This window comes from Ursus americanus, chromosome 27, assembly GCF_024610735.1.
Source record: "Ursus americanus isolate L20-20 chromosome 27, mUrsAme1.1.p, whole genome shotgun sequence".
Taxonomy (NCBI): Eukaryota; Metazoa; Chordata; class Mammalia; order Carnivora; family Ursidae; genus Ursus; species Ursus americanus.
The window spans coordinates 20075239-20088929 of record NC_142153.1 but is presented as its reverse complement, the minus strand read 5'-3'; the positions used below and the strand labels follow the sequence as shown (position 1 = coordinate 20088929).

General features: G+C 33.0%; 1 protein-coding gene across 2 annotated transcripts in view; it reads left to right on the top strand.

Annotated features, from left to right (window-relative positions):
- The window catches only part of MICU3 (mitochondrial calcium uptake 3), a 104954-nt gene that overhangs the window by 68952 nt on the left and 22311 nt on the right, over positions 1 to 13691 (top strand). Inside the window, exons 8-9 of one of the 2 annotated variants that reach the window (XM_045779358.2) lie at positions 3075 to 3113; positions 9730 to 9825. In XM_045779358.2, the coding sequence (XP_045635314.1) occupies positions 3075 to 3113; positions 9730 to 9825 (135 nt within the window). The remainder of the gene's footprint in view (positions 1 to 3074; positions 3114 to 9729; positions 9826 to 13691) is intronic. The other variant, XM_045779359.2, reaches the window with a different exon arrangement.

Below are 13691 nucleotides of genomic sequence, written 5' to 3'. Positions count from 1 at the left end.
GTCTGTAACTTTGGAGCTGTCCCTTTCAGGAAAACTTTCTAAAGTTCTCATGTAGAAAATCTGCTTCAGATTTATATGCATCTGTATCAATATTATATCAAATATTGATATTAAACATCTGTGTCCATAATCCTACTCATTATATCATTTTCATCCATATTGTTGTTATCCATGAGATTTGAAGGGTATATCATATAATAGATGAAACAGATCATTATGCATGAAAAAATTTAAAGGTGAATTGCAAAGATTTAATTATACATGTGAGTGAATTTAGTGGCATGATAGCCATGTGGATGTTGAAGCAAAAACAAGGAAAAAATACGTTTTTTTAAGATCTTAGAAATATAGGCTCTTCTAGGATGAGTAACGTTTTCAACTTATTCTGAAGGTAGAGTTAAGCAACATTTCCCTCCATTTTCCTACCAGTTTTCTTTTTTTTTTATCCCACATATTTCAGTCTGACAGTATCCCAGGTTCATAAAAATAACAAACAGATTCTGAGATCTTACTATCTAGGGGCTGTAGTAGATGGTTTGCATGCATGTTCTCATTTCATCTGCCAATAGTTCTCTTATTATCTGTAATTATGTCAAAGCCAAGATTGGAGTCCATGGCTGGGCAGCTCCCAAACTGTACTTTTACCCTCTATAGCGTATTTTTTTCATCTGGTACTTAGATAGCAGAAACACAGTTTTGTTGAGATGTAAATGATAACTGTTTCCTTTGCAAATTAGTGACCCTGTGCAGTAGTTTAGTTGGTCTACCTGGAATTCAAATAATTAACTTTGGAGAGTTGCAGCATTTTTTTTATTTTCATTGTTACAAGGATATGTATTATGTTTTTTAAAAACATGGATTATCTGTAGCAGATGGTGCCATATTCAATCCCCATAGATTAAGTGTGTATTTATATTTATATTAATAAAATCAGATTATCAGGATATGAAATTCCTATTATTTCATAGAATGTTTGACTATGATATAATTATCAATATTTGTTGAGCCACCCTCAGTAATCTAATTGACAAAGTGTATGGAAGATACTCTTTAAAAAATCAAAGAGCTGATGTAATGTTAGCCAGGAATTAAAAGGGGCATTACAAGTTCTCTAATTCAGGTCTCATGCTTTTTAAATTATAATCAATAAATCCCATGGGAATTAGCCCCATAAATGCCATTGTTTAGAATATTAGCAAATAACACTAGAGAATTAAATACCTTCATAAATTTTATTTTCTGTAGACAACATATTGAAAGAGTAAGCAATTGTTTTAATTTTGATAGATTATACTTAACTGGATAGGCAAGTTGTTAATAAAATATCATTTAGTAGGTTGAACTATGTTAATTAATCTTTTGATATACCTCAGTGATAGATCATATTTCAATGGATAGAAATTTTTTTTTAATTTGAGCATAGTTGAAACACAGTGTTTGCATTAGTTTCAGAAATTTAACTGTTTTATTTATTTGTTTATTTATACTACTTCCAGAAAGGACTTGTGGATCTTCCAAGAAAAACACAATACTATTTTAATCATTAACACTTACTGGAATATGTAAGTCAAGTAACAAAGGGAGAGAGGAAAGGGAGAAATGATAGCAAACAGCCCACATTGGGAAAAGTTAGTGTCAGCACAAAGCTTGGCTCTGAGCTTTATTGCAGCCCAGGTAAAGTAAAGTTAATGCTGATTTAATGCAAATAGCTCATAATAGTGATATAGTAAAACCTCATTAACTTGGATTAATTAGGGAAAGTCTATCTGAATTATGAAACTTTAATTATATCAGCATACCCTAAATTGTATAATTTTATGTGCATACAGGTCAGTGAAGCATTCTCTAGCAAATATATGGAGAAGGAGACTTATTTTAAAGAACAGATAAAAAGAAATTATAAGTAATATACTGTATAACTTGCTTATATGTAAAGAAATGCTTACTAGAGTCATTGATCCACACAGGTACCTCGTAGGTATTTATCTTACAGAGTTTAATTAGTGCTCCTGAAATTTATTTACATAATTTAGCTATCAAAACTATTCTTTAAAACAATCCAGTAATAATCTTTAGTATAGCCTCTGAACTAAATAAATAGCATTCTAAGACAGTACAACTCTCTACAAATATTTGTTACTATGTTTAACAATAATGATGATTAGTGGTAACTTATTGTTAATTGTTGCCACATTTTAAGTAATACAAATATGAACTGATGAGATTTTGAGTTTTTAAACCATTGAATTTAGTGTATAGTGAAAATATACTGATTACATTAGGGGACAGTATAGTTCAGGCTTAGGAGCCAGATTTTCAAAGTCTGAATATTAGCTCTGTCATTTATTATCTGGGTGACCTTGAACAGGTCCTTAACCTGCCTGTGCCTCAGTTTCTTCATTTGTACAATGGGGATAATAGTAGTAATGACCACATGTGATTGTTAGGGGGATTAAATGACTAAAACATGTAGCCACTTAACAGTATATGCTTCAGAAGGAAAGAAGGAACAAAACATTTCTTGAGACACTCTGTGCTATATTCATTATAAATGTTACTCCCATTTAGTCATCATTACATTTCTGCCAGGTAAGTATCATACCATTTACAGATCAGAAAGGCATCTTAGAGAGGTTCATTAACTCGCCTAAGATCACAGCACTAAAAAGAACAGAACATGCTTCCACTGCAGGTCTCATACCATTTCCACTGCCATGCTGCTGTATCTAGATTTTTCCCCTAACCCATATAGAATTGCTGAAGCATGTCTAAATAAACCTTGTACTTCAGAGGAATGTTTTACTCAAAGCAGTAGTTGATCAGAAAGTTAACATGAAAATGGTTGAAATGAGCACAGATTCATTTAATATTTAATGATATGAGATTTGAAAACTTTGCTACTCATCTTTAACATTTATCCCACTTGTATTGTGCGTGTGCTCTATATAGAATGTAGCATAATGATTTGCCCTTCCTAATTGATTATTTTGTCGTCTTTTTCTTTTTTTCTTTTGCTATACTTGGGTTCATTCTGAAATGTGACACTTCATTTGGCCCTTTGTGCTCTATGTCAGCGTCTTCAACTTTATGGATACCATTCTCCTACTAATAGTGTATGTACAATACTTTAAATGTTCTTTATGTAAATAGCCCTCACCTGTTATACTTGATAATGTTATTTCTTTATATACAGCTATATCTGCTATTGAGAATGTTTAGGAATTTATTGAACATAAGAAGGTGCAGCCAAGCCAAAATTTTTTATTTCCTTCCTAGATTTATAAGAAGACTAAAATTTACAGAGCTATTGTATATCTTTAACTTTAGATTAAATTAAGGAAAAGTTGAGTGAACAACCACCAAAAGCTCTGGTTAAATAATGAAAATTTTATATTTTTCAGCAGTATTTGAAGAGTTAAATATAAATTATGGAGCAGATTCTCAGCTATGCTCCTGCAGAACCCAGGTATTTTAAGAACTAGATTTCTCCATCTGTTACAGTCTTTTCTCAACTCTAATAAAGAGAATATTAATAGATAGACTTTTCTTAGTCATTAGTATTTTTGCAAAATTTTTCAAAAACTTTTGTTGCCTACTGCCTATGGTCTATACAAAAATCTGGTATGATACCTGATATGTTTACTGTATCAGTGTATCATGTTATTTCCCAAAGAAGATTATGATTTTCAGACTCTTCTTTTCTTGAAAAAGTTGGGAGTTCCTGCAGATACCTTCCAGATATACTTATGCTAAGCTTTCTTCTTCTTTCCTTCTCCTGGAAAGTCAGAACTTGTTGGTTAGCCCAGCTACTAAACAAGTGAAAAAAGGCCGTGGCCCTTTTTGAATGTAAACGTGCACAGTTCATTTAATTTCTCTAAGGATCCTTAAGTCACTTAGAAGGATCTTTCAAATCATATGAACTGTCCGTGAGAGGGGCCCTTGAATTCGGGTATACTGACTCAGTACCCTGCTGAAAGTGTTACGTCATAAGTGTGCACCTCTAAAGCGGGTGTGCTGTCTCCTGTGTTGGAGAGTTGATCAAAATTCCATAGAGTAAAAATTAACTCTGTTCTAGATTTGAACATACACTGGAGGATGATTTAGCATAAGATAAACCCAAGCTATCTTGCTTCAGTCACAAGGAATGGACTAGAACAGGTTGGAGAATAAGCCAAGTTCATGGGACGCTTATGACTGACTAATTGTTTTGATAACTTACAAGTACTTAAATTTTTGCTACAAAATTCACTATTGTTTCCCATTAAAGTCTGCCATTTTCCTAAAAATTTTAATGTTCGTCTGTTAATCATTTCAAAAATTTATAAGAATGTATAAAACAAAAATCTCACAGATTATAATGCCATATGCCCTCTGAAACTTAATAAATGTTAATAATACTTGTGGCTTTTTTACTTATTCTTCTAATCTCATGTTTCATTGCATGAGCCATTTTTCCAACTGTGGCATTTTATATTTTTCCTTTAAACTCAAAATAATTTTCATATAGATGATTATGTGGTTTTTAAAAATATACATTCCAGAGTACTATCATTAAAAGGAAACAGGTACTAACATAGCTCTAGTTTAAGTTACATATAGAAATTGCAATCACTCAGAGAGTAAGAGAATGATATTAAGAAGCAGATTTAAATTGCCTATTTTGTTTATGTTATGCTGGCTTATTTAACAGTAAAGTAAATATATGATTTTACATTTTATTGTGGTAATATTTTTTATTTTTATTATTTAATTAAAGACATTTTTTCCATCTAAGAATATAAAATACATACTTTAATGTACTTGATGTCATTTTTATCCACAGTTTTATTAAATGGATTGCATGACTTTTCAGCTCCCTTAGGGTTTAGTTGGTTATATAAACTGACTTTTTTTTCCTCTAATAGAAAAATGTTTTGCTCAGAAAGGAATGATCCTTTTCAAAAAAAATGCAAGCAAACAAGAGAAATTTGTTGAAAATTAGAAAAAAGTTCAGTTGACCCGAAAATGTATATAAAATACTGTGATGTACATATTACACAAATATATTAGTACAATGTTATAAATTAACTGGCAGTTATGTGCTAGTTCCCCAAACTGTAGATCAACTCTCAGAGTGCCAAAGTATCTAATGTGAGTGCAGTTCCTGGAACTGAATATAACCTACGATTCTACCTTTAGGACGAAGTTCCTTCAGGAAAGACAGGGACTCTCCTGACTTTGACTGTAGAGAGATTCTGTGGCCTCTGTAATAGCCTCTTAGAAAACTTAATCACTCTTACAGTATAGAGTATGCCTGTTTTATGTCAAATTATTTCTTGCTACAGTGTAAGGTTAAGCATTCTCCTTCATATCCATGAAGAATAGTTACATTATAGCCTTTTCTGTTCCAAACAACCATGATTCTTTCCAGATTTCTCATATATTCAACTCTTGATTATCTTGGCACAGGAATGAAAAAAGTATAAAAAATTCAAAAGAATAAATAGTGCAAAATCATGTATATTTTACTTTGAAATGTCCTATATGATATTTTTTTTGTTCTTTTAAAGGTTATTTTAATTACCCTAATTCCGTTGTAGTCAGAAAATGTGCCAGTTTTTATACGGTTTTTAACATGTGTCAAGGCTTGTTTTATGGACTAAAACAAAGTCTGTGTTGGAGGAGAATGTGTATTCTCCGACTGGGATACAGAGTTGTGTTATATATAAGACCAAACATGTTAATACGTGTTTTAAACCTCTATCTTTACTAATATTTTTGTCACCCTAATCTGTGAATTAATATGTTAAATTATACATTACAGCAATAGACTTGTTAATTTCTACTTGTAATTCTGTTATTTTTAAATTTTATGTATTTCGAAGCATTTTTATTGCTTGCTATAAGAATATAGATTTCTTTAATCTTTTTGGTGAATTGAATTTTCTCTTATATACGATCCTTAGATCTCTAGAAATGTTTTTTTGCCTAAAAATCAATATAGTTGTCAAAATAAATATACCAACTTTATTTTTGTTAATATTTTGTATTATTTTCTGTTTAGTTTTATTTTCTATTCTTTACTCTAATAATGATGAAACTTTCCCTTATTTTTAAAATACACTTTTAGTTCAGAAATTTACTGCAAATAAAATGTAAATATAAAATTAATAATAAAAGTAAACCTCATGTATATCAATAAATAAAACATTGCCATGCCCCCAAATGCCCCTTCCTAGGTCTTTCTAATCATAATCCCTCCCTCCCCTCCAAAAGGTAATCACAATCATGACTTTTATGTAAATCACTTCTTCGCTTTGCTTTGTGGTTTTACCACCTACTTAATGCATCCTCAACAACATAGTTTATTTATTTTTTTTAAGATTTTATTTATTTATTTATTTGAGAGAGAGAAAGAATGAGTGAGAGAGAGCACAAGCCAGGGGGGAGAGACAAAGGCAGAGGAAGAAGCAGACTCCCCACTGAGCAGGGATCCCGCTGAGGGACTCCATCCCAGGATCCTGGGATCAGGACCCAAGGAGAAGGCAGACGCTTAACTGACTGAGCCACCCAGGTGCCCCAACAATATAGTTTAGTTTTACCCCAGATAACTTTAGGGAGCCATTATTCTGCTTACCACAGTGATATATTCCCTTCTTGAAATAAGTCTTCTTTTTTCCTAACTTCCTTTTCTCTTTCTTCCTTGTCTTTCCTTTCTCCCTTCTTTTAATTCCTTCCTTCCTTCTTTCCTTCTGTCTTAGTCAATTCATGTTGCTATAATAAAAATGTCACAAACTGGGTGGCTTATAAAGAACAAACATTTCTCATTGTTTAGGAGGCTGGGATATCCAGGATCATGGAGCTGGCCAATGCAGTTTGATGGGTGATGAGGGCCTACTTCCTCATTCGTAAATGGCACTTTCTTATTGTGTCTTCACATGGTAGAAGGAGACAAGGGAACTCTCTCTCAGGCTTCTTTTATAAGGGCACTAATCCCATTCATGAAGGCACTGCCCCCAGACCTAATCCCCTCCCAAAGGCCCCACCTCCTCTTAATACCATTGCCTTGGGGGTTAGGATTTCAATTTAGGAATTTTTCAGACCATAGCTCCTTCTTTCCTTCTATTTATTAATGTCATGAAATGCCTTCAACAGGATCTTACTTTGGCTCAGCCAAAAAGGCATAGGGAATTCTTGACCAAAACTTCAAAGTTAAAGGAAGTTCTACTAATAACAGACTCTAAACTTAGGCAAAAAATGTGTCAGACTTACAGAATACAGTACTTTTGGGACATCATTTTGCCCATGCCATCCATTTTCGAAGTTCTTCTGAACTATCTGTGTCTTTTACCTTTTTTAAATAGAAGTCTACACTTACCTTAACATTCTAGTAAAGAAGCCCATATAGTAATCAAAGTCCCTGAGAAGACTTCAGGAAGTCTTTGCAAATTTTCCTACATTTACATATCAGAGCATCGTAATATCTATTTCATATCCATCACAGTACTCAGTTAGTGATATTTGGGCATTTCCCCTCTCAGTTGTTCCTTAGTCTGTAGGCGTATATTCTCATTTTGTATTTGCTTTGCATTTCTTGCTATAAAATCTATTCTGATTTTCATTGCTGCTTTAAGCTATTTTAAATATTGTGTTATATTTTTCTGATATTAAAGTTTTCTACTAGTTTTGCATGTTCTGAAAATTTACTCTTAATTTCATCACCCAAGCCATTACAAAATTAAATACTGGCTCCTGAACAGACACATATATAGGAATCTATGACTATCCCGAGAAAATCACTGATACGTGAGCTTTTTTCCTCTTAATACAAAGAATGACAATAGTTACCGTGAGAATATTGTTCTTTTTCTCAGAAACTGTAATCTAAAAGACTGTCTGTATAAAACAACATATCAGCAGTTACAGCAATTCAGTTATATTGTCTATCATAATTTAATCTTTGGAGCTAAATGTTGAGTATGAAAGCTTTCTGCAGGACGGACTATTAAACTGTTATGTTCTAAATAAGATTTTTTTATTGAAAAAAGTAGTATATGATCCTGATAAATACACATTCTTAAAATATTTTAAAATATAGAAAAGCAAAGAGAAGAAAATAAAACATCCTAATCTCACCATTCAGAGATAATCAGTGTGTCTGAATATATTTACTTCTTTTCTAAGCTCAGAAAATGTATTTTTTCTATAGAGATCCATATCAGTATAGTTTATCAAACTACTTTTATCCCTTAATATGTTGTAAACATCCTTCTGATATCATCAGTGTGGGTGTGTGTACATATGTGAGTGTGTGTGTGAGTGGTGATGGTGACCAGTATTGGAAGAAGGGAGGCATTGCTTCACAAAGTTAATCAGTCATACTTGTTACCCTTCAAATATCAGTGTAGTCAGCCTGATTTTCTAGTCTGATAGGTTTAATAATTCCTTTCTTTATCAGACACTGACCTTTTCAGTTACAGTAAAAAAAAGTATCCAAATTGAAAATATTGAGATAATATTTGCAGAGTATTTAATCTAGCTAACATTTATTGAAGTTCTACCATACTTATATAAAAAATGAACTTTGTTCTATATTCGGCTAATTTTACTTGGCTTATAACTACTTAGTTAAAGCTTGATTTGTTACTAGAGGGGGAGTGAGTGGATTCTCTAACATATTGCTACATTTACACTGATGGTAATAAGTATACTTATGTTTATATAAGTGATTCCTGCTAAATAATACTTTGTTATTAAGATTTTACTAAAATAAGTCAGTAGATAGTATTTTTCTAATTAATAATAATGAATTAAAGCTTAGTTTTTTAAAATAACTCCCAAACACATTATAATTTTGTTAGTGGCACCAGACTTAATTAATACACACAAAAATAAAAGTTCTCTTCATCATCAGACACTTACTCCTACAATACATCGTGTAGCATTTTCTTCTCCCAATAACCAGAATACCAAGCCTGAGAACCTGTGAAATCTTCCCTGGTAAATCCTGACAGAAACTGCATTTAATTATGTTTGTTTACAGAGACACAGGTTAAGCTTATAGTTCTTTGTTTTCATATGAAGATTAGACTGCCCTTCTTAATCGTGATCTCTTCAGATTAGCCAATACTGAGACAGAAGCTAGTGTTTTATCCTTGCAAAAGGTTAGAAAGTACCTTATCTATTCATAGTCGACATACCTACCAAACCCCTGAGCTTTGCGTGGTTTAACCTAAACTGGCATATTTCTTTTTGACAGGTTTTAGATTAATTTAGCGTCTCTACATATGATGTGGTCATTTTGATTCTTTGATGCGCTGACATGATGTACACTAGCCAATAATAATTGATTTTTAAATTAAGTGTGATTTTTATAGGTTGCTACAAAATTATCAAAATACTGTCCAAATGAATTTACTTCACATAAGGTGTGAATAAAATTTTTATTTTACACTTTCTTAGAAGTGATGCATGTTTCAGTAGGCAGCATGGGGGAGGGCTGAGGAATGTGATTCTTTTTGACAAAGCCACATTGTACATGGAAGTAGTGGTTATATACCATTTCACCTTTGAAAATACCCTGGGTTTACCAGCAATGTAATATAATACTGTTGTGTGCAGCAGAAAACAAAACAGGTAAGCTAATGTGTTTTCTTTTCAGGGTTGGCTAGAAGAGACTTAAAGTGTATAAATTATCATTCTTTGTGACTGTTCTTTAGATTTCAGTTGTACTTCTTAAAACTTCTACAGGTACTTAAAACAGATGCTGAGGAACTTGTCTCCAGAAGCTATTGGGATACACTGAGACGTAATACAAGCCAAGCACTCTTTTCAGACCTCGCAGAGGTATAATTAAACCTCAACCAGGACCTTGTACTATTTGCCGTTCTGTTAAACTAGTCTTCATTTCATTTTAGAGTTACAATGATGAAACCAAAAATAATTTTATATTTCCCTTTTCTTCGGTAAAGCAATAATTTCTCTATATAAATGGTATATTCAAATATTCTAGCAGGGGCTGCAAGTTTACCTATAACAATCTATATTAAGTCAACTTGCTTGTGGTAGAAAACATGACTTTCTAACTTAATTAAAAAGAAATGGCACTATTTTTAATTTAAGGATCATTTCCAGGAAATTTGAGAATGCTACTTTATAATTTCACTGAATCTTTTAACCTTATAGTTTTGCAGTGTTACATGAAGTGCCAAAACTTTTAACTTGGTAAAAGACAGCTAGTGCTTTAGAGTTATGGTAAATTCAAACATTAAATTTCCTACTATTAGTTGTGTGTAGTTTACCAAGGGTGAGTAAGGGGAGGTATGGTAGGAGCAGTCAGTCAAGGAAGGGAGGAATATTTTAACTTGACATTGTTTTTGGATTGCCAGTGCAAAGAAAATTAAAAACAGACTAACAGTTATTCATTAGTGTTTTTTAATTCCATAGAGACACACACTTTATTGCTGCATTCAGGTGGGCTGTGCAGCCCCCCCCCCGCCCACTCAGTACGCCACTGTTACTAAGGATTTGTTATTTTGTTTTGGGTTTTTGTTTTGTTCTTAGCGATTTGTCATTTTAAAAGATGGGCTATGTCTTCTACATTAAACACAAATTTCATATATCCTATTAAGAATTTTTAAGAACTTTATCAGTCTTACCACAAAGAACTTTTCAATAAATACTGAGATATTTTTCATTCTTTTTCTCTTTAAAGCTGATTTGTCATTTCTTTTTTCTAAAGTTTGACTTATAAAAATTACACCTAAAAGTATCTAGAAAAGTAAACTGGAATCAGGTGTGACTTCTGTTATCCATATGTAGTGTTACTCAATTGACACCTCTAGACTGGGACAGATATTTGGAAATGTTAATTTTGTCAATTGTGTTCAATTTTGAAATCCCAAAACAAATAAAGCATTTTGCCTTTCTCTAATTTATCTGATATGTAAATATGATGTAATTATGACCAGTAATTAACGTTTTAAAATTACCTTTTAAATTTGAACCATTTTTTAGTCAAAAAGTGGTAATAGATGTTTCATGGGAGGTATTTCAGAAATACTTAATTCTGTAATCATTTATGCAGGCACATAGTAGTCAGTACCTAAAAATAAGAGCAAATGGGGACATTGGCCCAAGAGTCCTACAAGCGAACTGGGAGGTAGCTTCAAACTAACAGTCATGTCACTGCTCTCTCTCCATCCTAGACTGTCCACCTCACCCTCCAGGCTATCTTTAATTTAACTCTGCTAGAAATTCTCACAATTAGACACAATCCACTAATTCGATGTTGAATATAATTCAAATCTTGGGAGGTTTAATATCAGAAGATCAGTCAGCTCTTACATACGCTCTAAGATTTCATGGTATGCGTAAGACCTTTTGAAGATATAAATGCTGTCAGAGGGGTGCTGGAGCTGGCTTTTATGGCTTCCTAGAGTTTTTTCTGTACATCTCTTCCCAACCCAACATCTATGACATCTTGTTGGTACTTGAAAGTGGCCATGATAGAAGTATTAATACCATAGAAATTGGCAAACACTACAAATCAGGTTTGTTTTTCCTAAAGAGCTAGTTTACTAGCATACCATTGGCCGTCATCAATCCATTATAATCATAAGCTACTAAATTAATTAATGAATTGATTCAAATATTACAAAAGTAAATCTGATAGAAGAAAGAAGAAAATAAAACTTACACTGTGTTCTAAAATAAAATAATTACTTGGGGATTATCTCTTACTACCCTCCCACATTAGAGAGGATAGTTGAGAATTAACTGTAGTTAAGTTACAACTCATTGAAATTCCTTTTAGGTTAGTATAAGGATGCCACTATAACATTGAATTGTTTATAGTATAAGTATTTCAGGATTCAAATTGGTTCAGAAAGAAAGCTTAGAGATCTATTTGATTTCCCTCCCCCCACCCCTTGAATAGAGTTTGATAAGATTATTATCCCATTGTAATCAATAAAAATATGTTGAAAGATATCTTAAAAATCTGTAATATTTTTACATATTTTTAGTTCCATGCAGATTTATTTATCTATTTTATTTTTGATGAAATCATGTAAAGTAATTTTTAATCACAACAAAGATAAGGGCCTTTCATGTAAATGGCCCATGGGGATTCTTTTGTGGCTTTTTCTTGCTTTGTTATGAAAACACCTGAATTCATTTTATTTTAACAATGGGCACAAGAATCAAAGGGATAAAGTCTCTATTTTTGTCCCAACTCCCCTGTGATTTAAGTTATATAACACTGTTAGGATACTAAGGACACTGGTATGGTTTTCAATGACTCCCAACAATGCTCTGTTTCATTGAATGGGGGGAGAAAAGTTTTCACCATTTCCATTTTCTAATTTTTTTTCTCTAATGTCATATTGTTACTTATGCCTCTGTGGGTCTGGATTATCTGGATAAGTGCAACCTAAGTCTAATACGGTTTTGATGATGAAAGACTGTAAACGAAGATCTGCTCTGCTCTGCTCAGTGGGCATGAGAAAAGCTGGAAGAATGAGGTCATTATTGAAAACCTGTATAAAACAAAGCCATCTCATTTCACTGTGTTAGGTTTTGAGGTAAAGGACATCATAGCACTGAAGGAAAACATTTCATAATTATATTAGCTGAGGTCACTAACTTTGGGTGTTCCTCTGACCTCTTCATTTGAAGGCATTTTTTTTTTTCAGATCTATACAACATATGTGTAGTTTCAGTTCACAAAAAAGAAGAGTGTGCCATGTAAAACTTTTTTTGCATTAAGCTTCAACATTATTATCTTTTCTATCTTGTCTAGTCCTTTTTAACTTCTTGAAATGTATTGATTTGGCAAAAATAAATAATAAGATTTGTTGAGCATTTACAGTATGCCAGTTATAGTGCTAAGTGATTTTCATGTGTTACTTGATCCTCACAACACCACTTTAAGGTAGGTACTGTTGTTATTACTGAGGGTAAAAATATCCTCAGAGAGATTAACTTCCCTGAGAGGTCACTTAACTAATAAGGAAAAAAGTCAGGATTCAAAGCCAGGAATCTGACTCTTGAGCTCGTCATTTTACATGCCACCACCCCACTGCTTATTTGTGAAGTCAGCAACTTCGTCTAAAACACCATGGCCCCTCTTCTCATCAACTCTATCTCTCCCCCCATTCTAGTCATCTAGCTTCTAGATGGACACCCCAGTTCCTAACGTTGACTGCTGATTCCATAGATTATACTCCTGTGCTCCATTTAGGCATGCCTTCTCAAATAACTTCCCCCCCAGCCTACTGAAGCTATTCAATGGGAAATAATGGATCACACACAATCACAAAGGAATGTTGATAATTAACATGAGACATCTCCTTTTTCCCCAAGGTCTTAATGCTGTATTCCCAAGCATCTTGTGACTGCCAATAATAACATTTGTATACTTGATTTACACTCATAGTCTAATTTTATCCTCAAAATCATTATCTTAGATAGGTTTATGCCTACTTTACAGAAAAGGAAGCTAACGGTCAAAAGACTCCATGAACTCAGGTCTTCTGATTTTAAAATCCTCTCCTTAACAGCAGTCTGCCTCCTCAGCATAAAGTACTGGTGAAAGTAATAGTGCCTTCTGAGCACTACTCAAAATGATCCCAGTCTGTCGTCACATACGGAGCCCTGAGAGGCAGGCACCATCACTATTCCTCAACATCCATTACAAGCTTGTTCAGGAA